Source organism: Takifugu flavidus, chromosome 16 (genome assembly GCF_003711565.1).
Source record: "Takifugu flavidus isolate HTHZ2018 chromosome 16, ASM371156v2, whole genome shotgun sequence".
NCBI lineage: Eukaryota > Metazoa > Chordata > Actinopteri > Tetraodontiformes > Tetraodontidae > Takifugu > Takifugu flavidus.
Genome location: NC_079535.1, coordinates 2962341 through 2987415, shown reverse-complemented (window position 1 = coordinate 2987415; position 25075 = coordinate 2962341). Strand labels below are relative to the sequence as shown.

The following is a 25075-nucleotide window of genomic DNA, read 5'->3' as shown; positions in this document are numbered from 1 at the left end:
CCATAAATCTATTTATTCCATTCCTCCACATCTCATCCTTTCTTTAATGCCTCCCCCCTCTTTCCCCACCTTTCTCTCTTGTTTCTGTCAATCCTTCCTACATCCCTCCCATAAATCGATGCATCTTTTTTATCAATTCCGATCTCCTGCCTCCACCTCCATCCCTTCTACGTCTGCTCCTCCATCCACTCATCAATCGCTGCATCTCAGTGCTGCTCTTTTCATCCCTCTTTCATTTTCTCTTCGGTGTAGAGAAGCGAGAGTTAGCATTAGTGCTGTTTAGCTGCTGTTTAGCCAAGAACAGACAGTTGACTCACGCGCTAATCCCCCAAAACAGTTTTACCTCTCTCATGGAACAGCTTTATCCTTTATCCTGATTGATTTTCACCACCTGACCCCTGAATTTTACTCACAATTGCACGCTCAGACTGTTTTCTGGCCACTGGAATGAGTTGTGATTTTTGTGATTCCACCCTCCAGTTTTCAGTTAATGATTTAGTGTTTGGGTTTTATTTATTTTTTTAGCCTCTGTTCACTCAGACACAGCTAGCAGAGCATTGAGCCACAAATAGAATCTGGATTAACTGAATAATTGACAGATGAATCTCAACAAGACGTTACTTTGTCTTGGTCCCAGTGGTTTTACCGAACCGGGCGCAGACGCTGACAGTCGCCACAGCTGGTTTTACGCCGCGCTTGGCATCAGATCAGCACGGCTCAGCTCGTCCTAACGATAATGGAACGAGTTGCCCACGGCAGTTAATGCACTAATGATGATTAAGTCTGGACTGGATTAGATTCAGGGTGATGATTCGCTGCCACGGAACACAAGCAAGTTAACTGGAGCCGCGAGAGGGGAGAGATATGATGGCCTCTTCATCACTTACAGTATCCTCTTCTGTCATTTCAACCTGATTTCTTCATTTGCTCAGCACTTTTGTTTCTGTTTTCATCCTCCCTCCTTTTCCTCCTCAGCTCGGTTGCTAGCTGATGGTGAGTCTCTCTTCATCCTCTGCGCATCCCCACTAACCTCGTCTTCCTGCGCCTGCAGCGACTGGAGCGGTGTCAGGGTCCCTGTTGCACGGCCTGAAATGGAGTTTATTTTTAATTTACCTGCTCTGAATAATAATGGCGAGGATGATGATTAAACTTCATGCTAATTAGCTGATAAATTAATCACAAATCCAGAAATGTTGTTCAAGGGTGGAGCTAGCCTGATAACGTCACGGGGGAATATTTTAAAAAAATTTAATTACCTCAAGCTGTGCTTGATTGCATGTGTGTGTGTGTGTGTGTGCACATCTTAATTCTGTTTCCTTGTCAAGGAAATTGTGTCATGTAGTGTTGCAGCATAATCAAATTTTAAACACGAGCAGAAGAAATTCTGTCAGGGCTTGAGGGAGCACGCTGTCGTAGCTGTTTAATTGATTTAGCTTAAAACTGTGTGTGTGCGTGTGCGTGCGTGTGTGCAGGTGGCAGCATGTGTGTGTGCGCCTGCAGACGGGCCCTCCTATCAGGGGGAGCTTTGCTGTGATCTGTAATGGTGGCGTTAATATTTAATGGCGAGCGTGTTGTCAGCTGTGTGCTGCTGCGACTGGCTGCTCGATGAGAGATGACAAGGTCTCTGCAGCGGGTGGCTCATGGGGGTGTCACCCGCCGAGCATCCCGCCGTCATCCAGCCGCTGCCTCATCATTGAGTTTGACGGCACAGACTTGATGTCAGGCACAACCGAAAGACAGCAGAGTTTCAAAGGGGCCACCAGCTGTCCAATCACTGACGAGAACCAGCTGTCCATCAAGATGCCCCGCCCACCTGTAAAGGATCAGTTCAAACTGATCTCAGTCAATAATTATGTCGGATTTTGTAGTTTTAGCATCACTTTTGATTTGATATTATACAGAATTGTGTCTGTATCCATACAAAAGTGAAGTAAATACTCCAAAAGTTGACAAAAAAGGAGAAGGTTCACCGTCAACCGTGTTCTTTTAAATCGTTGGAGGACAAAGAAGCAAAATGATATTTCAGCAACGCAAGCTTGACAGAGAAACAACAACAGGGGACACAGTCGCAACCTTCTGACCTACAGGTGAAACACAGGATGCGCCGAGCACATTAAAGGAAGCAGTGAATCTGTGTTGATCCGGCAGAAGCATCCTCTCATCTTCTGGTGGCTGAGTCTCCTTTTTTGTGCTCTCGCCCCCTTTTTTTTAACACTTTCTTCTACCTTGTCCTCTCTGCTCAGATGTTCCAGACAGGAAGCTGACGTCAGACGAGGAAGAGGTCAGGCGCATCGCGGAGATGGGAAAGCCAGTACTGGGGGAGCACTCCAAGCTGGAGGTTATAATTGAGGAATCCTACGAGTTTAAGGTGAGGAAGCGCTCTGATGCTGGGAAACCATAAAAACCTACCTTTTTAGCATTTCTGGGGGGGGGGGGTCATCAGCATCCTCTGCCTTCCTGGACCAAAAATACTCCCCACACACGTTTGTGCTGTGCGGCGCTCATCAGAGATTTCCCGCTGTAATTGGGTGTCAGCGCCCCCTTGTGGCCGCCCTGCTGTACTATTCTCTCTACACTGATGCAGCAGCCTCTGAATCATAGATGGATCTAATTTCCTCCCTCCCAGAGCACAGTGGACAAGCTGATCAAGAAGACCAACCTGGCGCTGGTGGTGGGAACCAACTCGTGGAGGGACCAGTTCATGGAGGCCATCACTGTCAGCGCAGGTGGAGTTACGCGTTAATTACACTGAATTTATGAGCTTTCAGAATAAAAAAAACACTCACTTCACCTGTTTTGCCTTATATTTCAGCCTAAACACATTCCATACATATGTTTTGATTTGCATTTCTAAGTCTGCTGTATTCCAAAAGCTGCCTCCCTTATTAAACAGATTTGATTACAACTCTGAAATTTGAAATCGACACCGAGCTGCTGCAGTCACAGCGTCCGTCCATCACATTGATTCTGTAATATTTCGTTTCAGCTGAGTCCTTTACTTTTCAATGCATTAAAGAATTACCGCGGCGTCTCTGCCGTCACCTGCTGGGATACATGGCGACCTCAGTGCACACGACCGTATCAAATCATGCTATCAGGAGCTCAGCGGGAACTACGTCTGGGACAAACTTTTAATTGCCAGGGTTTGGAAGCTCGCCATCATTAACGCTTCCTGAAATGTGTTATCTTGGCCAGCTGAGCAGCTTTACCGACCAGTTTGGGGGGTTTTCTTCACATTGTCAGGCTACAAAGTTTTTTCCAGATCTTTGCCAGGCGAAGGAAACCCTCATTTTAATGTGCATGTTCTTCTCTTCCTCCCCTTCCCTGTCATCCCTCATCCTCGTCGACCTCTCCGCCTGGTCTTGCTTCTGCCCTGAAGATGAGGACGAAGAGGACACCGGCGAGGAGCGGCTGCCGTCCTGTTTCGACTACGTCATGCACTTCCTCACCGTCTTCTGGAAGGTGCTGTTCGCTTGCGTCCCGCCCACAGACTATCTGAACGGCTGGGCCTGCTTCGTCATCTCCATCGTCATTATCGGCCTCCTCACCGCCGTCATCGGGGACCTGGCGTCTCACTTCGGCTGCACCATCGGGCTGAAGGACTCGGTCACCGCTGTGGTGTTCGTGGCTCTCGGCACGTCTGTCCCAGGTGAGACCGGGTGACTTTGATGGCTAGTGTTGGGAGAAAACGCTATCTTTGGTTTAGAACATTCGGCATTAACGGTGTGTAAAACGAACGTCTCTGCTCCTCAGACATGTTCGCCAGTAAAGTCTCTGCAGTCCAGGACACCTACGCCGACGCCTCCATCGGAAACGTGACGGGTAGCAACGCCGTCAACGTCTTTCTGGGGATCGGCATGGCCTGGTCGGTGGCGGCCATCTACTGGAACATGAAGGGGGAGAACTTTGTGGTGCCAGCCGGCTCGCTCGCCTTCTCCGTCACTCTCTTCACCATCTTCGCCTTCCTGGCAGTCTCCATGCTGCTCTACCGGCGCCGGGCCCACATCGGAGGGGAACTGGGGGGCCCGAGGGGACACAGACTCGCCACATCAGCCTTTTTCTTCTGCCTCTGGTTGCTCTACATCCTCTTCTCCAGTCTGGAATCGTACTGTCTTATAGAGGGTTTTTAAAGGGATGAGAATAAAATACAGCTTCAGAGATAAACAAGGGAAATCTCACTGTGGAAGTTTGGTTCTCATATTGTGGAAGAACCGGAGAGGGTCTTCCCAGACACGCTCCATGTCTCAATCCCTCCTGAAGGATGCTCAGAGGCGTCCTCGTTCCACCCTTTCCCCCGGGAGCATCCTAACAGTTGGGATTGGGATTACAGCACCGCCCAGTGCAGAGGATGCTGCGTCTGCATTCCACTGGAACAGCAGAGAGATGCGTTTATCAGAGGTATATATTTTTTTCTCAACAGCTGAAGAAATCGACTTTTTAAAAAAAGAAATATTTTGGGGATAAAAATGCAAAAAATGAATAAAACAAACAGACGAACGTGGAGTCCAGTGACTATTTTCTGATCGACGTCTGGAAGGTTAGAGCATAACTGGGGATGTGTTGTTGTGTGGGATGGATTTATAGTATTTATTTTTATTTGCATAATTTCCTGAGGAGGGGATGAAGCAGAGCGACAGTGACGGTTTCCAGGCAACGAAGATGAAGGTGGACACGGTGAACATGTTCAAACTGCCCTGAACATAACTTCTGCTCTATATGTATCTATATATATTTCCATATTTTCTGTATATTTTAAATATTTGTTTAAATGTCGTCACATTCTGCTTTGAAAACAGGATTTGGCGATGTGGGTGGGAGGGGAGGTGGTGGTGGGGGGGGTCCATCTATATTCTGGAATGATGTCTTCACAATTTTAAAAGTTATGAGTCTTGCCTACAGGTAAAAGTATGACATTTCATTTATTTACTCCTATCTTGGTCACACTCGGGTTTTCACCTTTTCAATCAGAAGGTTCAAAAGCAAACCAACAAAAAAATCTCCGAGGTATTTTTCTACTCTTCCTTCCACGCACTTTGCTGTACAGCTCTATTTCTAACAACTTCTACTTGTACACGTACAAATGATTGGTGTTAAATGCCTGAACAGAGGACCTGTGGTGAGAGAGGAACAGCCTGAAGCGCTCAGCAGAACAACTGAAGAGCTTCTCTCTGAAATCGGCATCTCCGCTATCCACCACTAGAGGGCGGAAGAATAAGCCGATAAGCACGCGATGAAGTCAAATTCCTGTTTTTTTTGCAATTTTCTCCACAGCTAACATTGCACTCGATGGTTTTTTGGCTATTCGGGGGTCTAATTTACAGTTTATGTAGATAAATAATGATCAATTGGCACCGTCAGAGAAAGTCATGATGATCCTAGCTGCTAGTTTTAGCTAGCAACCATTGTTGATTTCTAAAACAAGAAAAAAGATTGGTTTTTAATTTGCTGGGTAAATATTGTGTAATATTAAATGTTTCCTTTGTAACATAAAAGGCCATACATTTCTCATGTGTTAATGATGACCATCTTTTCTTATATCTTTTTGAGCCAATATATGACAAATGCTGGCCTGTAGCTTCTAGCTGTTTTCACTGCTCCAGGACATCGCTTCTGCAGCACGATGAGCCATATCGCAATAATAAATAGTCTCAAAGGTTAAATATAGATGTATACATCTAAATACCTGTGTGTCCGTAATGGCGAGGTGTCAGTGAGTCATTTTGGATTGAAGCTCTTCAGTGAAGAAGCTGCAGGGTTTGGGTGTTTGATAAGAGTGGTGCTTCGTTTTGACAATGAGAAAAAGAAAATATGTTTGAAGTGAATGTGGGTGTGTAATCATTCATTTTTGGGGTTTGTTCTTTAAAAAAAAATCACAAATAGATTACCAAAGAGGTTTGGTCAGACATTTGTTCAAAGAATAGAAATCAAAAAGACAGAAAACAAGAAACTGAAGTTACACATGATTACCATTGGGGGCGCTAACCCCTTCTTCACTTCTCCATGTTCTTCCTCTGTGGTGAGCGGTGATGTACATATGTGTTGTGGCTGATGTTTTTGACACACTTGCTTACCCTCTTTTCCATGTACACACACACACACACACACACACACACACACACACACACACACACACACACACACGCAGAAGGTCCACTGCTGGAAGGACAGTCAGTCCTGACCTCAACCTCCTGAACATAATCTTCACTCTATGTTTACACAGATACAGATGAGGGCCAGCGTTTCACCTGCACCTCCTCTTCTGCTTCGTCTGCGTCCTTCCTTTAAGTCATTTCCCTTTTTTGTGGGGATTTTAAATGCATTGACACAAAATGTAGCCCATGAAACTAATCAGATCATATTTTCAGAGAATACAGAGAATCAGAAAAGAGGGTTCTTTATTTTTAGACACAGATTTAATTATTTGTCATCCGTCTGAGATTCTTGAAAACTGGTTTCTTTTTTCCACTGGTGATACTTTCACGAGACTTTCTGTATTTTCGTTTTGTTATTTCTTCATTCATTTCGGTTTTTCTCTGCTGGGATGTGTGGAGCGGGAATACGGAGCCACTTGTGCAGTTTTGATGAAGCCGAGCTGAACACCGTCTTCACGCCCCTGCACAGGAAACTATCCTCCAAACCATTTCAATCTTTATGTCTTAAAGGGAAAAAAATGTGAAACAATGCTGAGCGTGCTTTTTGTGGGCATCAGCTGCAGAAGCTTCACCGTTCCATCATGGAGTTATGAGTGATGGGGATGTGAAACAATGAAGAAAGCCTCATTGATCAGACAGATGCTGTTCTTTTAACTTTGTAAATGTGCATGACAGAAAAGGGGCATATTTTTATTGGGTTTTACCCCCACCCCGATGTCAAATTAAAAGACCAGATTTTCAAAGTTGACAGTTTTTAAAATACAACACTTAAAGCATCTTAAATCACATTTACCTTCTAAACCCATTGATTTGATCACATTTCCCCCCTCAAATATGATCAAAAATGCTTTAAAAACAACATTTGTTATTGGAATATTTATTAAATAATCATCTCCAATTTGGATGTCTGTTATTTTGGAAATTAAAAAAAAGATTCTAATGTGTTTTTATTTAAACACATTTTCTTTTCTATTTTGTGATAGATATCAATCTTCGATATTGCAGTTAATTTGTTCAGATGAGAAAGCTGTGTGGTTGTGATACAGATTAAGAGATATTTAAAAATATCTTTTTTAACCTTTCATACAGATGGTCTGTGACAGTTGAATATTTAAATATTTTAAAGGTTAAGTCAACTTATTCACAAACAAAACCTCAGCAAATGTATTACAGTAGCAAATTGTCGTAATCCATATTGCTATTAACAATTAACCTAATTGGGGCTTTTATTTTGAAAGAGTACTGCTCGTTTCCTATTTAATTTTAAATGACGACTATATTGATTTTAATTGTTTAAAGAGTTTAATTGTCATCAGCTAATCTACAGCACGTGCTGTAACCAATACCAACGTGACCGGAAGTGGTCTAAAGCAATCAGGAAGTGATCGATTTCTGTCATCCACACGACACAACTGTTTTAAATATCTTTTCAAAATAAGCTTTTTTTTTTAAATTACGGAGCAATTTATTTATTACACTCACGCACACACTGTCATCTCACTGAACAGTTGATTATTTGTTCATTTTGACTGTTTTCTACTCCTTGGTGTGGCTCGTGTTTTTATTTCCGGGACTTTCTGCATGGACCTATCATTAAAATTATGTTCTGGCCTTTTTTGTCTTCTTCTGCGGGGATCGTAACTAAATAAAGGAGACGATTTGAAGAATAAAAACGCCTCCTTGTGTTTGATTTGGACACGGGGAGGAGGGCGGGAGGTCAGGTGTTACTGACGTGCCTGTGGTCCAATAGGAAGCCGCGGTCTTCACGCACGCCCGCACAATTGGCTTAGATTAAAGACGGCTGCATTGGACTACTTAACAGCGTCGATTGTGAGAGATTATGCATGAAAACAGCAAACTGCAGCCGTGTGAGGGGGCACTGGAAAGCGTCCGATGCTGCAGAGTTTGTGTGCAGCGTTAGTTGCCGCCTAGCCGTGGGAGCGTGCGCGCAGACGCAGGGCGCACCGAGACCCCCAGCGAGCCGCGTCAGGTGGAGACGCCTGCAGTGATCCAGGTCGCCCCTATGGATCGCGTCAATGGATGTCTTCAAACCCGGTTTGCAGGATAGATTGAGTCCCAAGGCGTGCGTGTCCACCTCGGAGGAATCAGAAGAAACAGACGTTTTCCGCTGGCCGACACCGAAGAATGGCATCAGCGCGGGGCCCGATCCGGATCCCTCCGCGCCGGGTTTCTGGACGGCCGTGTTCGACTACGAGGCGACTGCGGACGATGAGCTCAGCCTGCGGAAGGGCGACCTGGTGGAGGTGCTGTCCAAAGACTCCCTTGTGTCGGGAGATGAGGGCTGGTGGACCGGTGTGATCGCAGCCCGGGTGGGCATTTTCCCCTCTAATTATGTGATCAGAGGGAATGGAATCCAGGAGGAGATACGGGACCCCGCGGAGCAGCAGTACTCGGTGCCTCCACTGCACCGTGAGTATTCCATTGTACTTTCTGTCTACATAAATGAAACCATGTGATGTCACTACGGCTCAGGTCGGCTCTGTCAGGCCGGAGAACAACAGTCAGAGTGCTGTGTCATGGAGGCGCGCTGACCCTGCTGGCCTGGGGAAGCAGTCAGTATCCTCAGGACCATTATTCACCACACCGCCTGGGGGAAGTGAGCCAGCTGTGGTCACTGATGCGCCCCGCCTCACTACTCAAATTACAATGCACCGTGTGAGCTGCATCCTCAGCAGAAGGAAAAAAAAAAGTATATGTGATGGTGCTGCAGGTGCATGGATGTATTCCGATAATGCTGATGGATCAAAAAAGCCTCAATATGGGCACATTCATTATCGTCTTTTTTATTTTAACCAAAAACTGCAGCAAAAGCGAGGTGAAGGAGGGAACACACCTCCATGCATAGTTAAACTCTAACAATAAACTACAGCTTTGTTGTGGCTACAAGGATGTGAAGCATATCTAACATTACGACTGCTGTTTGTTAGCGGCCATGGTCTGTCGTTTCTCCATATTCGGCAGCAGTTGGCCTACTTTCACATTCCATTACACCTGAAATATTCATCAAGGTCAGTCTGGTGACGCTCCCACAACGTGGGGCTTCGGAGACACAACGGTTCCCATTCCTCTCAATTTAAAGGTGAAGTTTCAACATTCCACATGCTCCGGTTGCGATATCAGGGGGCACCTCTGTAAGACTCTGTAGTTAGGGCATACGTTTGACCAAATGACCTTGTTTTGGTATCACTGTCAAAATCCAGACCGGCTCTGATCCAACGAGCGTGTGGCTCAAATCCAGCATGTATAAGGAGCAGTTGTTCAAATTCAGGAATTGTGGAAAAAGGTGTGTTTTTTGACTGTATTGTTCTCTCCTCAGTCCTGGAGATCAACTTCTCGGAGCTGACCTTGGAGGAAATCATCGGGGTGGGTGGCTTTGGAAAGGTCTACCGGGCTGTGTGGCAGGGCGCGGAGGTTGCTGTGAAGGCAGCCCGTCGCGACCCCGATGAAGACCCAGAGCAGACCCTAGAGAGCGTGCGTCAGGAGGCCAAGCTCTTCGCCATGCTCAATCATCCCAACATCATGGCTCTGCTGGGGGTGTGTCTGGTGGAGCCCAACCTGTGCCTCGTGATGGAGTATGCCCGGGGAGGCCCACTCAACAGGGCGCTTGCAGGAAAACGCATCCCGCCGTGCACGTTAGTGGACTGGGCTGTGCAGATTGCACGAGGAATGTTATACCTCCACAGCCAGGCCATCGTCCCCATCATCCATCGGGACCTCAAGTCCAGTAACAGTAAGATTTCCTCTTTACTGTCACCTTTATTCTAAAACAGCTACTGTTTTCTCGTAATACCGGTTTGTGCCACGAGGGGTGATAATGAGTCACAGTCATCACCAGAATTCAATATAAGGGCACAAAGAAAGATTATATTAGAAATCAAGGAAGGAGTTAAAAATAATGTTGCATTTATAGCTGTACTTTTTTCCCCCTAGAAATATTTACTGTGTAACTATGTTATTGGTGGAAATTAAACCGCTCAATCCTACTTCAAGTATTCTTAATACAGCATTAAGCAGGAGGACCATGCTGTTTCCTGGGTAACAACCTCTCCTCAGATAGATGAGAGTAAAAAGCAAAAGGAGATGCCATGTGTCTTTGTGGGGCAGTTGTAATCTCCCATTTTACCCAAATGGATCCCCTAAATCCCAAGCCTATTACTGGGGATTTGTCCAGCGTGCTCCTGCAGGCCAGCCTCCCTATTGGAGGCTACAACAACACATTGAGAGGCCTTCTGGTCTGCCATTGGCCAGTGTTCTGATGAGCAGCTCAGGCTCTTCAATTCCAACAGGCTGTGTTAGGTCAGTCTCTCTGGTTGCCATCCTAGTTTGTGTAGTGTGGGAAAGTGCAGGCCCTGTAACTCCTGGATCTGCAGCTTATTTTAAAAGTTCTCTGTCCAAACAGCCAAGTGGGTCTTTCCAGAGTTAATTTCTTTCAAAGCAATATTTCTGAGAAATGTTCAGCCAACTATTTAAGGACTGAGCAAAAGTGAAGCCAACGTGGGCCCTTTTAGAACGCCCTTATTTTGCGTCTGATGCTTTTAAAAGCTTTTAAAAACATTTTAAAAAATGTTACCGTCGTGTGTAGCTGTGACAAAATTCTTAATGCTAAATTTGACGGCTCCTTAGAAATTTGTCCCCACATCAGGACATTTCCTTTAATCTCCTTTCTCCAAAAGTGGCTTGTACCACTCTTAAGTGAAGCACGTCATATTTTGCTGAGTGCATGCACATTTGGAGCACGGCTGGCTTCAGGGAACATCCGCTCTGTTCCCCCTCTTAAGCCACATGTTTTGGTTTGGTTCTTTTTGGAAGCTGCAGCAGGAGCAGCAGATGAAGGAGGGCTTGATGCGCACCGCAGCGTGCAGACACGCCCTCCCCGGCGGCAGCAGATGGTTGGGGATAGTGGAGTTTGGGCGAATGAGCGTGTGGTTGAGGGCGGCTCTGATTCGCTCTGATGTAGGTTTTTCTGTGAGCTTGTGTCGCTCCTGGTGGCCCTGATGAAGTGAGCTCATTGTTGCAGTGTTTCATCTCTGCTCTGCTCACTCTTTCTCCCTATCTCTGCTCTTCTTTTCTACCTTTTCATCCATCCAACCCTTTCATTGTGTGTTTCCACCCGCCACACCCTCTTTTGTCCGTCCACCCCGTGTCTGCTGGTTTTATATTTTATCATGGGTCTGATCCTCCTGCTGCTGCTCCTCCATCATTTCAATCCCTCTGACGAACACATGAAACCTTTTAATTTGGGGGCCGATCTGCATGTCCGCCCTGCCTTATATTCCCACCCCTTCCCCCCATCTCCAACCAAAACAAAAAAATCCTCTCATCACCCCCTTCTTCACTGCTCCAGTCCTCATCCTTGAGAGGGTGGAGATGGAAGACCTCAGCAACAAGACGCTGAAGATCACCGACTTTGGACTGGCCCGTGAGTGGCACCGCACCACCAAGATGAGCGCTGCCGGCACCTACGCCTGGATGGCTCCTGAAGTCATTCGCTCGTCTACGTTCTCCAAGGGTAGCGATATTTGGAGGTGGGCAGAGGAGCCAGCGTATGAAGCAGTGACCTTCACTGGCTCTAGAACCAAAACAAAACCTTTAGAAGGCAGTTTATCCCCTCTAAACACGGAAGAAGTCTCCATAATATCAGGAGTGAAAATGAAGATTAATGAAAAGAAAAATGAATAAAATCAGGAAACGCTGTTCACAGAACACTCTTAAGGAATCTAAGAATGGCTCGTGGCTCATAATTGATACATTAACTTGTCCTGATTGGTTAGGGTCTCTTTGATAAATACAAAAGTACAGTTAAAATGTTATTAAATGTTAATAATTAGCTAATCTTTCATCTGTGTTTGTCTTTTATGTTGTGAATGAAGTTACGGCGTGCTGTTGTGGGAGCTGCTGACAGGAGAGGTGCCCTTTCGAGGTATCGACTGTCTCGCCGTTGCATATGGGGTGGCAATGAACAAACTGGCCCTGCCCATTCCATCCACGTGTCCTGAGCCATTTGCGCGCCTTATGGAGGGTAAGATGGTTCAATGGGAGGACAAGGGAGAAAATCAATCAGAGGGACAAGAGCAGTGGTTGAGAATTTGTGTTTTTCCACAGACTGCTGGAGTCCAGATTCTCACTCCCGCCCGCAGTTTCCAATGATCCTGGACCAGCTGACGGCCATTGAGGAGTCCGGCTTCTTTGAGATGCCGGTCGAGTCCTTCCGCTGTCTGCAGGACGACTGGAAACTGGAGATCCAGGAGATGTTTGATCAACTGAGGACCAAGGAGAAGGTAAAGATGGTTACATTGATGCCAAAATACAGGTAAAGCTCAATTGAGGGGTGCCCTTACACTTCCTGCCCTCCCCGCAGGAGCTGCGATCGTGGGAGGAGAAGCTGACCCAGGCGGCGCTGCAGCAGAAGTGCCAAGAGGAAGCTCTGCGGAGACGCGAGCAGGAGTTGGCCGAGCGGGAGATCCACATCCTGGAGAGAGAGCTGAACATCATCATTCACCAGCTGTACCAGGACAAGCCTCACGTGGAGAGGAGGCAGGGGAAATTTCGCCGCAATCGCCTTAAACTCAAGGACGGCAACAGGATTAGCCTGCCGTCAGGTAAGACGGCGAAGGGTTGACAGGGGACAGTAAATGGACTCGTTTCAATCCAAGGTTGTTTTCCACAGATTTTCAGCACAAAATCACAGTTCAGGCGTCTCCTTCGCATGAGCGGAGGAGGAGTTTGCTCAGCAGCGGTTCCAGCCCTCCGACCAGTCCGGCGCTGCTGCCCCGCCTGAGAGCCATCCAGCGTGAGTGCCGCTCAAATGTTCTCCTCCACACCTGATTTGGATTGAAGTTCTCATCTTGTGTTTCAATCAATCAATCAATCTTTATTTATATAGCGTCTTATACAATCAAAATTGTTTCAAGGCGCTTTCCAGAATCCCAGGGCTTGACCCCAGACAAGCAACAGTGGCAAGGAAAAACTCCCCTTTAACAGGAACAAACCTTGAGCAGGACCAGGCTCATGTAGGGGGACCCTCCTGCTGATGGGGGGGGGGGGGGTAGAGAGGGAGGGGAGGAGAGGAGAGGAGAGGAGAGGAGAGGAGAGGAGAGGAGAGGAGAGGAGAGGAGAGGAACTACTGAATTAGTAACAATAAGCTTTTTCAAAGAGGTAGGTTTTGAGTCTGATCTTAAAAGTGGCGATGGAGTCAGCCTCCCGTACCTGGACAGGGAGCTGGTTCCATAGCAGGGGGGCCTGGTAGCTAAATCCTCAGCCCCCATTCTACTCCTAGAAACTCTGGGAACCACAAGTAGACCAGCATTCTGAGAGCGGAGTGGTCTATTGGGCTGGTAAGGTATCACTAGCTCCTCCAGGTAGGATGGAGCTAGGCTTCTGAGGACCTTGTAGGTCAAAAGAAGGGTTTTAAAAATTATTCTAAATTTAACGGGCAGCCAATGAAGCGACGCCAGTACAGGAGTTATGTGATCTCTTTTGTCAATACCTGTCAGAACTCTGGCTGCAGCATTTTGGATCAGCTGGAGGCTTCTTAAAGAGTTGTTTAAAATCCTTCTGCAGTCACTCCAAGGGAGGGATGCATGGCCTGGTGTCGTAGCCCAGGCCTGCAGCAGGATGAAGAGGAGGATGAGAGGAAGGGCTCCAGGAAGAAGGGTCGATCCCGCAAGGGTGGCCCATACAGGGAGCACAGCGCCGATGCCAGGTATGGGGGCCCAAGCTTGGACCAAACCGGGCTTGGATTTGAGCCGTTGTTTCCCAAAACAAAATCCAAACCGGTTCTTTTCTGTTTCCGTCTTCTCTGTGACAGCGTGAAGCCCTCCCACGAAGGCAGCAGGCAGCGGTCCTGCAGCGCCCCCAACCTCCGCAGATCCCCCAGACACAGCCCAGCCGTGCCCGGAGTGCCTAGCCTGGTGGAGTCTGGTAAAACCAGCTTCTCCCTTTATAATATCAGGCCACAAAATAACAAGTTAGAGGTTGTTGCGTGTTTAGCGCCGTGGGAAAGCCAGGGAGACGCATCACACGTGGCGTTTAGTGGTTGACTTGTGAAACGCACAGATGTTTCATCATGTAAGGAGGCTAAAAAAAAACCATGCTCTCAGCAAACCAAATTTAGGAAGATGGAATTTGGGATGTGCCCCAGTGGTTCTCCCATTAGCTCAGGCCTGCTTTTCATATCCACATACTCAAACCTGCAGCTCATGAAAACAAGCTCCTGGTGTTTTAACACAAGAATCCAGGATTGTTTGTAATGTAACGCATCATCTGCACGCCTGTAAAATACCTGAACAATCCTGTTTTTAGAAAATGAAGACTGCTGCTTCACAGCTGAGCCCGGAGCCGCTCCTGGTCAGTCCTACCTCTGCATCCCTCTCAGCAAGGACGGACATGCAGCTGCCGTCGATGAGGGCGGAGACGAGCCCGGCCCCACTGGACACGCTCCCGGGTCTGCTCCGTGCAGGAAAAGCCCCGCCGCAGGCCGGCGCTCCGATCTGATCCTGCTGGGCTGCGGAGCGCTGCTCGCCGCCGTCGGACTGGGATGCGATCTTCTGACGTTGGCTCAGCCGGAGGAGAGCGTCAAACCACGGTGGGAGGGCTTCTTCCACAGAGCGGGCAGCCAGAAGCGGAGCACCAGCCCGTCGACTCGCAGGCTGTTCCGTCGAGAGAGAGCCCCCGCAAAGCGTCTGAGCGAGGCTTGCCCTCCTCCTACACGCTGCTGTCCTTATCTTCTGTGTCCGACTGCAATTCCACCCGCTCGCTGCTGCGCTCCGACAGCGACAGCGAGGAGCTGCTGGTGTGCCGCTCCGCCTCCCCACCTCCCCCACAGCGACAGGCATCCCACACCCCCTTTAACCCACTTGTCAACACCCACCTGGAGAGTTTCAAGCGTAACCCCCGCCAGTCCCTAACACCCACACACGTCCCGTCCGCCCCGAGTTGCTCTCGCAGCCTACGCCGAACCCCGTCAGACGGGGCCATCAAGAGGGGCTGTCCACCCAATCTGGAGCCGCTGCCGGAAAGATCTGCATTAGAAAACACAGGTAACGGTTCTTACATTCCATCAGGTCTTTCTCATATAGATCAACTGGATTTAAAATCAGCCATGATAGTTTTGGTGCCATAAATATCCAAACCGAGAGTTTTAATAGCAGACGGATCAACATTTTTTACGTTTTTCTTGTTTCAAAAGGTGGATTCAAAAGTTTAAATGAAGCGTCTGAGGTCCCCCGGCTCCCTGATCCCAACGTCGTTTTTCCTCCCACTCCTCGGCGCCGCGTGTGTTCCCGAACGTCCCAAAACGCTGGACTTTGTGGCTCGGCCTCGGCCGTCCCCGCGGAGCCGCGGCGACGTGTTCCTGATGGAGTCGAGGGGCAGGGGGAACGGTCAGACTCACGGTAACGGAGAATCCCCCGCCCACACCACCAGCACAGAGACTCCCCCGACCGTGGAGTTTGGTAGGGATCCGGCGGTGCTGCCAACCCCCATGGAGGCCCCCACGCCCTTCTCTCCCCGCAGGAACCAAAACCTGCTAGATCAGCTGGATGAGGGACAGTATCGAGACGGCACCGTGCCGCTCTGTAAAGCAGAGAGCAATCCCAAAGAATCGGCCTCAACCTACAGCTACGGACCTGGATTCTTTCCCTGACTCCACCCCCTCTGAGGGAGGGGGTCCGAGTCTACCTTCAGACCGAAGCAGGTGCAATTAGCATCTGTTTGAGCCGAGATCACGACTTTAAATATCGATGAACTAGATTAAGTCGAGACATTTTCTAGTTCCAGATCCCCAAAGCTGCAAAAAAAAATATATTTCTTACCACATTTAACTGTCGACCTGCGTCACGTTTGTCAGTGGGAATGTTGTTGTTTGCTCTGGAGAAATCGCACGTTTCAAACTTGAGTGGACGATTGTGCATTTATTGAAGTGCACTTGCGGAAAGCGTCATGAATGTAACGCTTCAGGAAAATGTTTCTTTGTAAGCTCTGGTTAAGCGTTGCTTTATTTAAATCATCCCGTGTTTGTGGCTTCCTGGATGTTTGTGCTGGGCACCTGTCGTCACTGCTCACTCCACATGGAATGATGTTCCAGGGCTGGATCACGCTGCTGTACTGATCATCTTCGACTGGCATCTGTGTGTAATAACAGGCTGGATGTTGGAGAGGGCTCAAATGTCACCCAACATCAAAACTAATTCCTCCTTTATGAAGCAACATCTCTGAAGTAAAAAGGGAGCTTTATTGTTCTTCTGTCTAGTATCTGTCTCATGGCGAGCTGAAGATAGAACCAGCGGTGTAAATATTTAATCAAAGCTGCAAACTGCATGGCTGCACTCATAAAGCCCTGGTGGCTGTTTGTTTTAATGGTGTTGACTTGATTTATTTATATTTATTACAATGGTTTATTTTTTATACATCTTTGTGTTTGCCTTCATATTTCTTTTCTTCTGATTTTGTATTTTCTCTAAAAGGCTTCAGTCCAAACGGAGACCTCAAGACAGGACAAGTTTAATTGGCCTTTCTGGAACATTCAACTTTATTTCCACATTTTAGTTTCATTTAACGGGCCATTATGTTCCCTCTGCAGTGCTGACGAACGGTTGCATCTGGTTAGAGTTGCTCCACCTTTATCTCATATGAGTCCTGATGAACGTGTATATGTGTATTTCTGCCTGAGGCCTGTGCAGAACGTGGTTGTGAACAATGTACACAGTATTTCAATAAAGGGTGCTCGTAGAAACAAAGCCCCCCTCAGAGGTGTAGCCGAGGTTATAAATGTTGCCGCGAATAAGCTGATCTTGCACACTATTGATGGACATTGTTCAGACTGGAAATATTAATGTTGGCTGGTTTATATTTGCACTGGAACACACTGGTTTGAGTAAAATCATAGTAAACGATCCAAAGGGGTGTGTGTTTTCTTGTTAAAGTGTCCGGTAGCTATCGAAGCTCCCAGTATTGAATTATCTGTTGGCAATACCGCAGCTGGATTCGGCCTTAAGACAAAAGGAGTATCACAAAAATACGCAACAGACTACAAAATTAAACTGAAATTTAAAGGCCCAGACATTCCTGTGTTCATTGAATGTAAAGAACTGTGCAATTCTACTTATTTTAAGGTAAAGCTGGATGAAAGAGCTGACTTAAGAGCTAATGCTACTATGTTAGCTGTATAAACTAAGGCTACCCAGAATCAATCAAAGAATGCTTGTGAACATGTGTAGACGAACCATTAAACTTGTGCTGCTGATAACATTTATTTATATATATATATATATTTGCATGGTGAACATAGCACAAAAGAGCTATTTAGCCTGTGTTTGCTTAGCATCCAATTTCCTTTGTCTTTAACAAAGGTATTAGATTGTATATTAGTATTTGCTCATATTACTTTTATGTTAGGAGAGTACTGTATTGGATTACATGACTTCAGCAGTTGTCAAGGCTTTCAATTACATTTGGGTTCTCAAGGAAATAAGGGTTTTCTCCCCCGTGATTCCTGTCAGGTTGGCTGCCATCTTGGTTTAGTTTCATAAAAGGAGCAGACCTTTTTTATAAGAGCCATTTTACAAAAATAAAATGGTGCAGCTGCACAGTCAATGTGCTGCTTTTATCTCAGGGAAAGTGTTTTTTGTGGGGGTTTTTTAAACTCGTCAAACTGAACAGAGATAAGCTGCATTTCAAACACCTGTTTACCAGTGGGTTTAAATCAGTCAGGCTTGAAAAGACCCTTTAGTCTTCCTACATCTACTAAGTGTGTTTGATAGGTCTGAGTGAACTTTAATTGAAGTGATTTGTGCAGTAATTATCAAGGACAGATCGACCTTTTTTATTATTTAGATGTAGCTGCTGCTGGTGACACGAGTCCAGGTAAATGCTAATGTGGCCAATACGATGCATTTTAGTGCAAGTTAGGCCACTAAGTAAACACACAGAATGAATCAGCATCAGTTGAGTCATTGGTTATGTCTCTTCTTTAAGAACAAAATGTCTTTGAAGAGGAGGAACATAATGAGGTTGAATCCACAGCAGAACCATAACAAAACAAGTATTCAGACACCTTTATTTCACACCTACCTTTACAGTAAACATACAGTGTTTGCGTCACAAAATGCTGTGAATGAAGTGCTGTTCCTCTCACGTCTCATCGCGTCTTCATCATCTTTATAAAGCCTATTTACATTTTGTGATATGTCTCAGTTAGCAATTAGCAATCATGTGCTCTTGATCTTTTTAAAAATACTTTATACTGAAAGCACCTTTATGTCACACATAACTGAGAATGCTAAAAAAAAGAAGTGTTTTTTCCCCCAAAATGTTTATGTTGTAGAAAATTAATGTATGGTGAGCAAGGTGGTGTTGGTGTGTGTCATGCCAATTTAAAGATATGTTTAGCGAGGGCACATGCTAAATAACAGCTCCACTGGCCTGCAGACATGCTGGATTCAGGACGCCAGTGTCTTCATCACAAGTGTTAGCCTGTATGTGCAATGTTCGGACTGGCAGTGCATCACTTTGTAAAGGTTAAAAAATGCTTTTGGTGTTTTGGAGACAGAAACTCGGCATCACAGACTATTTTTCCCAAACGAAATCATAAAAAAAACAGCTTCAAACCGACTAATAAAGTTCAATCACGTGACTGGTCACCGGGTGCTGTGCAAGGCAAAAGCATACAAATATCGTATCACACCGAACTCTCGGACTCGTCGTGCGTTGTGGTCTTGGCGCCACGCGCTGTGGGAAGGGGTGGGGGGGGGCTGACATTTATGAAAGGTTGAGAAGTCATCGCACAGCAAGCGCTTATGTGGCCTCTTTCTTGTCCCTTTGGGCATTCCGACGGATCTTCATCTCAGTCAGCTGGATGTAGCGGATGACATTAGTGTCTGAAAAACAGAGGCAGGAAAAGGTCTCACTTCCTGCTCAGACAGGAAACGATGCTCGTAAATCTTCCATTTAAAATAAAAAACAACGGAATGAGTGACGATGAAGCTACAGGCGACAGAGTGAAAAGACATCAGATGTCGCATAGGTGTGATGCATTCGGAGACCCCGGAAAACACTAAGGAGTTGGACTTTTCCTGGTTACTGCATCATACTGTCTACTGAGTCACCTGATTTGGTAACAGATGCCATTCAAAACTCTGCTTTCTCTCTCAAGGTTGCACAACTGAAACGGCCTCCAGACAGGTATTATGTGCTTCAGCATCCTATTTATATTCGTTTTTCAGTTTCAATAGAAAGCAGCTTTAGCAGTTTTTGCTGAAAAACAGACAGACAGGCCAGAGGACAACAGACAGGCCACTGTGTGACTAAATGAGGTATTAAAATGTCATGCAGCACCTTCCTGACCTGATGGTTCCTGCTTGTGCGACTCCTTCAGGTAGTACAGGGCCTTCTGGAAGTCTCCGAGGTGGTAATAGGCCACGCCGGAGCGGTACAGTGCTTTAAAGTTTTTCCCTTCCTTGTGGAGCACTTTCAGACAGTATTCCTTCACTCTTTCATAGTTCACCAGCTCCATTTGCAGAAGGCAGGCTGCAAAGAGAAGAAGGTTCCTTTATTTATGTGTCCCACTGGCTTTCCAATCCGATATATAGAGGTAGAATTGATCACAGAAATAAATGAATAAATATGAGGAGGAAATCAAAAGAACTGAGTAGGACAGCGGGGTAAGTCTGAGAGTGACTCATACTCTTTATGAATCATTCATGAGTCGGGAGTATTCCCACAATTGTGAAAAGAGACCAGTTGTGTGTGTATTTGTGTGTGTGTGTGTGTGTGTGTCTCACCGGCCAGGCTGTTGTAACACTCCAGCTCTGCGTTCTCCATGGCCCCCTTCTGCTCATCTGTCAGAGTGGTGGACTTGGCGATGCTCAGCGGGAGGGAGGACAGCGCCTTGGAGCTGGAGTCCGGGTCTCCCAGCACCCTGCACAGCCCCTTAATCTCCAGCAGAGCGCGGTGGTACTTGCCTATCGCCTCTCGGTACTTCTTCTCTTTGTAACATTGGGTACCTTGGCACTTGAAGTCTAGAGCCCGTCTCACGACGTCAGCGGGCTCGCTGTGGGACGGCTGCTTGAGCATGGATCCGGCGTGATGCCTCTGCTGCAGGAGCTGCTGCTGGTATCTGGCATCTTTGGTCCGGCTGCTGCTGCTGGGAGACTGAGCGCAGTGCTGGAGCCTCGAAGAGCCGCCGCCGCTGTCGCTCTGGCTGCCTTTACCACCGTCATACCCGGCCACCACGCTCATCTTCGACGTTATTCGATAGTAGCTCCCACAACCCTGTGAATTAGAAGCGAAATCACAGTTCCTTTACAGCATCTTTTCAGCCAGAGCTGCGTTTTCTCCTCGCCAGTGTCGCAGCTGTCTCCTGCGTGCGCAATCTTACGCGATGCGCGCTCTCTTCGATGGCCCGTTCCCGTATTTTAGCCCTCCAACGCGCCGATTGGTCAATAAATCCAAGACCATAACCCCCACAGAGATCTTCCAACAGGAAGAGAGAAGGTTGGACATCAGTTATAGATAATTCACTGTTCAGATTTTGCAAATTGAACACGATTTTATGTAAAACCCGCCTTCACTGACAAGGTTTTCTTTGTCAGTTGATGCCACAAATGATTTAAAAATAAAAGATATATACAGAAGAAATATACACACCACCTATTGTATGCACTTTATGCATTTATTTTTCATACCGTAACCTATATTTTGTTATTTATAGGGAAATTAAAGCTACATCACCAATGAGTCTGTGTTGATATTGAATATTTCACCCTTCTTATAAGATGTTACACACACACACCATCAACCCTATTTCTTATCGTAAATTGGAGGAATGCAGACGCCTCTTATCAGATGAATGAGACAAAGATCTTCCAGCCTGTCGGCTCTCGCCCGGGCAGCCTCCTTCTGCCGCTGTTTGTGCCTGCCCCTCCTGCAGCCACATCACAGCTCCTCATGACAGGCTGCAGTCCCCCAATGACAAACCATGATGTCATTCAAACTGCAGGTTTCTGTTGAGTAACACTGTTACGAGCATCTGTTATGAGAGTGGAGCAGAGAGATTGGTGATTAATGCAGTTATCCTGTTTGCAGTGAGCGATTGTCTTGTTGGCTGCCATAACCATCAGCGCGACCGTGTCTGTGCGTCTGTGTTTGAAACCATTTTGTCCTTGCTTACTCCAGGCATCTAATTCAACAGCCTGGGTGTGTCTCCGGAATTTCAGTTCTCCGGAACAAATGTTGTTGAAACCAGTAACCCTGGGTCAGACCGTATCTAATTGTGTAAGGGCAAGTGTTTGTCAAGCCAAATGTGCTGCTCATTAATTGTATGGCTGTAATGGTCGAATTCCATCGTCCACTTTAAATAAATGTTTATTTGTTTGTCTGCATTTCTACGACCAACGATATGACGTTCGGGCTGAATAATAACAGTTTTACGGGTATAATTCAAGTCATTATATTCTTTCCGCTCTCTTATTCCAGTCTGAGCTCAACGCAACGTCATCAAGCAGTGACTATGTAGACGCGTGTGCCGACGTCATTCTCGTGAGACACATTGTTTACAGAATGGCGGCGGGGGACTTCAGAGGTAGCGAATCACAATTTTATACTTTTCTTAGAAGTTCATCGATGATATCGTTTTTAAGCGCAGTACATTGAGGAAATATTGCAATGTGCACGTTGTACCTGTACATGTTGCCATTTTCTGACAGAATCCATATATTTATATATGCTTGTAACGTTAGCTTCTTGTGTAGCTTTACGGCTACACAGAGTTTCATAGAACATCTGCAGTAATACAACTAATAATTATAAAAGATTCGTAATAAAAACGCTGTTGAACTAAGTTTGCGATTCCACAGACAGATCTGATAGCTTTTTTTTCCTGTTAAAAACAAATACAGCCAAATTTAACGCCTTCATAACATCGCGTGGACATCAGGGGCAGTGCCACTGGATTGGCAGACCGGGGTGGTAGTCCCTCTTTTTAAGAAGGGGGACCGGAGGGTGTGTTCCAACTATAGGGGATCACACTCCTCAGCCTCCCTGGTAAGGTCTATTCAGGGGTACTGGAGAGGAGGGTCCGCCGGATAGTCGAACCTCGGATTCAGGAGGAGCAATGTGGTTTTCGTCCTGGGCGTGGAACAGTGGACCAGCTCTACACCCTCAGCAGGGTCCTCGAGGGTGCATGGGAGTTTGCCCAACCAGTCCACATGTGTTTTGTGGACTTGGAGAATGCATTCGACCGTGTCCCTCGGGGAGTCCTGTGGGGGGTTCTCTGAGAGTATGGGATGTAGGGCCCGCTGATACGGGCCGTCCGCTCCCTGTACGATCGGTGTCAGAGTTTGGTCCGCATTGCTGGCAGGAAGTCGAACTCGTTCAGGGCATGTCCCTCCGGTAGGAGACCCCCGGGAAGACCCAGGAAACGTTGGAGAGACTATGTCTCTCGACTGGCCTGGGAACGCCTGGGGATCCCTCCGGATGAGCTGGAAGAAGTAGCTGGGGAGAGGGAAGTCTGGGCTTCTCTTCTTAGGCTGCTGCCCCCGCGACCCGACCCTTGATAAGCGATTGAGGATGGATGGATGGATGGATGGATGGATGGATGGATGGATGGATGGATGGATAATACCGTGCAGCATAGAAACGAGTTGTAATTGATATTAGGCGATTAATGCATAAACAACACTGTTAAAACAATTTATGAATTTGATTGAATATTATGAAAGGGGACGTAAATACTGGTTTATCGTTAGAAACCTAACATTTAAGTATGAACTTTTCATGTAAATTCCAGACAACCTCCTTGGCATATCCTGGGTGGACAGCAGTTTGGTACCGATTCTTAACCCTGGAAATGTACTGGACTATTTCTCTGAGAGAAGTAACCCATTCTATGACCGAACGTGCAACAATGAGGTAGTAAAGATGCAAAGGCTTACTCTGGAACATCTCAAGTGAGTATTTTGGGCACTGTGGAAGTAATGAAACTTTCACACACATTTATAAAATAAATTGTCTGATGAGTGTGCTGTTAAACTTCACGTGAATTAAATAAATTAAGATAATGAACATTTTATTTAGAAGTCACAGATCAGAAACTTGCTTTATTTGTCTTATTTTCAGCCAGATGGTTGGTGTTGAATACATTCTTCTCCATGCCCAGGAGCCAATTCTTTATATAATCCGTAAACAACAGCGGCAGTCTCCAACACAAGGTGAGCAGTGTAGCTTGAATTCTTAGTGTGATTGTGTACTGATCTCAGTATGAGGTGTGCAGTAAATCTACCTGTAAACAACCTAATTGGTGCTTCTTTCTGTATTTGTGACGTATAGTCAAGCTGCTTTAACACTGACACAGACAAAGCAGACTGTAACAGTTCAATTTAAATGCAGCCCTATCTAATGATGCAGTATTTATTACCATTACAATGATGCCCGTTGTGTAGGTGTAATTTTCCAGAGATTTCTTCTGTTTTTACTTTCCAGTGATTCCAATTAGTGACTATTACATCATAGCAGGTGTGGTATATCAGGCCCCAGATCTGGGAACAGTTATTAGCTCCAGAGTGGTGAGTAGTTTTCATGTGATTACTGAGGAATTCAGTGGAATTGCTCAGTGTGAAGGATGTGTCCATTATTGTTTTGTGTTTTCAGCTATCTGCTGTTCATGGAATTCAGTCAGCGTTTGATGAGGCCATGTCATATTGTCGTTATCACCCATCCAAAGGATACTGGTGGCATTTTAAGGATCAGGAGGAGAGAGGTTAGTTTGAGCAGTACAAGAACAGTACAGATATGGAGCAAATGGCATAAACAATATTAAATTCAACAGAGAAAAACAAGCCCAAAACGAAAAAGAAGGAGGAGCCAAGTTCACTGTTCCAGAGGCATCGTGTTGATACGCTCCTTTTAGACCTCAGGTCCAAGTTTCCCCCGACATTTTACCAGGTTATATATTTTTTCTCTTCCAATAATGATCCATTTTGTGTTTTTGTGACAGGATATATGTAAAACACTTTCTTTACCATTTCAGCCCAAGCCTGGAGAAAAGCCTATCCCTGGTATGAGGAAAAAAGTAGCTGTTGTATAAAGAGAGCTCTTATAAAAAGTTACTGTTGAGATTTAAATGCATAGCACTGATTTACACACGTTTTTTGTTTTGCAGTGGAGGTGAAGAAAGAGCCTGAAGCCCCAACAGAAGTTGTAAAACAAGAGGAAAGAGAACCTGGTACAAAATCTGCAGCCCCAGCTGCACCCAGCAAACAGCCTCCTGAGAAGAGAGCAAGGCTACAGTGACATTTATCTTCCTCATTGGGAAGGGTGCTCTCATTCTTTTCCATTTCAGCCTATATGTTCACTTTATTGGTGGCTGAAAATAAACTGGCACTGGAAGGATGAGGCAGCTGGTGGTCTCAGTGACACAACAACTTGAATCATCCACTTCTCATCAGACAGCCGTGAGCATGTGGGAGCTATATGATGCAGGCTTTTTACAGTCATTGCTGATTTTGAATTTTGATATTAGCTGATGTCAGCATCTCTACATTTAATATTTCTAACAAATGGCATCCTTCTTGTAGGCCTCATTTGGGTCTCTTGAATGCAGCACCACCCATTAACATCAAATGTTTTCATTTATTCATTAGTCCAACTTTGTGTTTTGTATGAAAATATATTAAAATATTACTGTGACTTAGTGTGATATATATTTTTAGTTTTGTCAGCCTTGTATGTAAACATGATCGAATTATGGAACCAAATTATTTAAAGGGAGTCATAACTATTATCTGGGGGTGTTTGTGCATTACCCTAAAAATGATGTATTTAAGTACTTTTCATTCTGTTACAGTTTTTCAAGCCATCTACACGTAGGCTATTGAGAATAAATGCATTTTTGAAATTGTTGAGATTTA

General features: G+C 46.0%; 4 protein-coding genes across 7 annotated transcripts in view; 3 read left to right on the top strand and 1 right to left on the bottom strand.

Annotated features, from left to right (window-relative positions):
* Positions 1-7763, top strand: part of slc8a3 (solute carrier family 8 member 3) — a 55273-nt gene extending 47510 nt beyond the window's left edge. The window contains exons 4-8 of one of the 2 annotated variants that reach the window (XM_057058557.1): positions 976-993; positions 2244-2368; positions 2627-2726; positions 3380-3649; positions 3754-7763. In XM_057058557.1, coding sequence (XP_056914537.1) covers positions 976-993; positions 2244-2368; positions 2627-2726; positions 3380-3649; positions 3754-4130 — 890 coding nt within the window. In that variant the 3' untranslated portion in view covers positions 4131-7763. The remainder of the gene's footprint in view (positions 1-975; positions 994-2243; positions 2369-2626; positions 2727-3379; positions 3650-3753) is intronic. The other variant, XM_057058558.1, reaches the window with a different exon arrangement.
* A 149-nt stretch (positions 7764-7912) lies between these two features.
* map3k9 (mitogen-activated protein kinase kinase kinase 9) lies at positions 7913-17071 on the top strand. The gene is given in 13 exon segments (XM_057058547.1): positions 7913-8582; positions 9490-9903; positions 11518-11698; positions 12044-12192; positions 12276-12451; positions 12532-12772; positions 12841-12963; positions 13734-13875; positions 13981-14093; positions 14475-14830; positions 14833-15211; positions 15361-15449; positions 15451-17071. Coding segments are annotated over 13 exon segments (3123 nt in total). The 5' UTR covers positions 7913-8188; the 3' UTR covers positions 15817-17071.
* A 1140-nt stretch (positions 17072-18211) lies between these two features.
* LOC130539920 (tetratricopeptide repeat protein 9A) lies at positions 18212-20877 on the bottom strand. 3 transcript variants are annotated; one of them, XM_057058689.1, is made up of 4 exons: positions 20548-20877; positions 19952-20441; positions 19506-19697; positions 18212-19048 (listed from the first exon to the last, which is right to left on the bottom strand). In XM_057058689.1, the coding sequence occupies exons 2-4, from the start codon at positions 20406-20408 to the stop codon at positions 18966-18968; spliced, it is 732 nt and encodes a 243-aa protein (XP_056914669.1). In that variant the 5' UTR covers positions 20409-20441; positions 20548-20877; the 3' UTR covers positions 18212-18965. The 3 variants fall into 3 exon arrangements, with proteins under 3 accessions (XP_056914669.1, XP_056914667.1, XP_056914666.1); XM_057058687.1 differs by lacking the exon at positions 20548-20877 and having other exon boundaries at positions 19952-20541; XM_057058686.1 differs by lacking the exon at positions 20548-20877 and having other exon boundaries at positions 19515-19697.
* A 749-nt stretch (positions 20878-21626) lies between these two features.
* On the top strand, positions 21627-24854 carry med6 (mediator complex subunit 6). Its single transcript, XM_057058690.1, has 8 exons — positions 21627-21750; positions 22957-23116; positions 23286-23377; positions 23649-23731; positions 23817-23925; positions 23995-24110; positions 24196-24223; positions 24328-24854. Exons 1-8 carry the CDS (start codon positions 21729-21731, stop codon positions 24456-24458), a joined length of 741 nt encoding a protein of 246 aa, XP_056914670.1. The 5' UTR covers positions 21627-21728; the 3' UTR covers positions 24459-24854.
* The last annotated feature ends 221 nt before the right edge of the window (positions 24855-25075 follow it).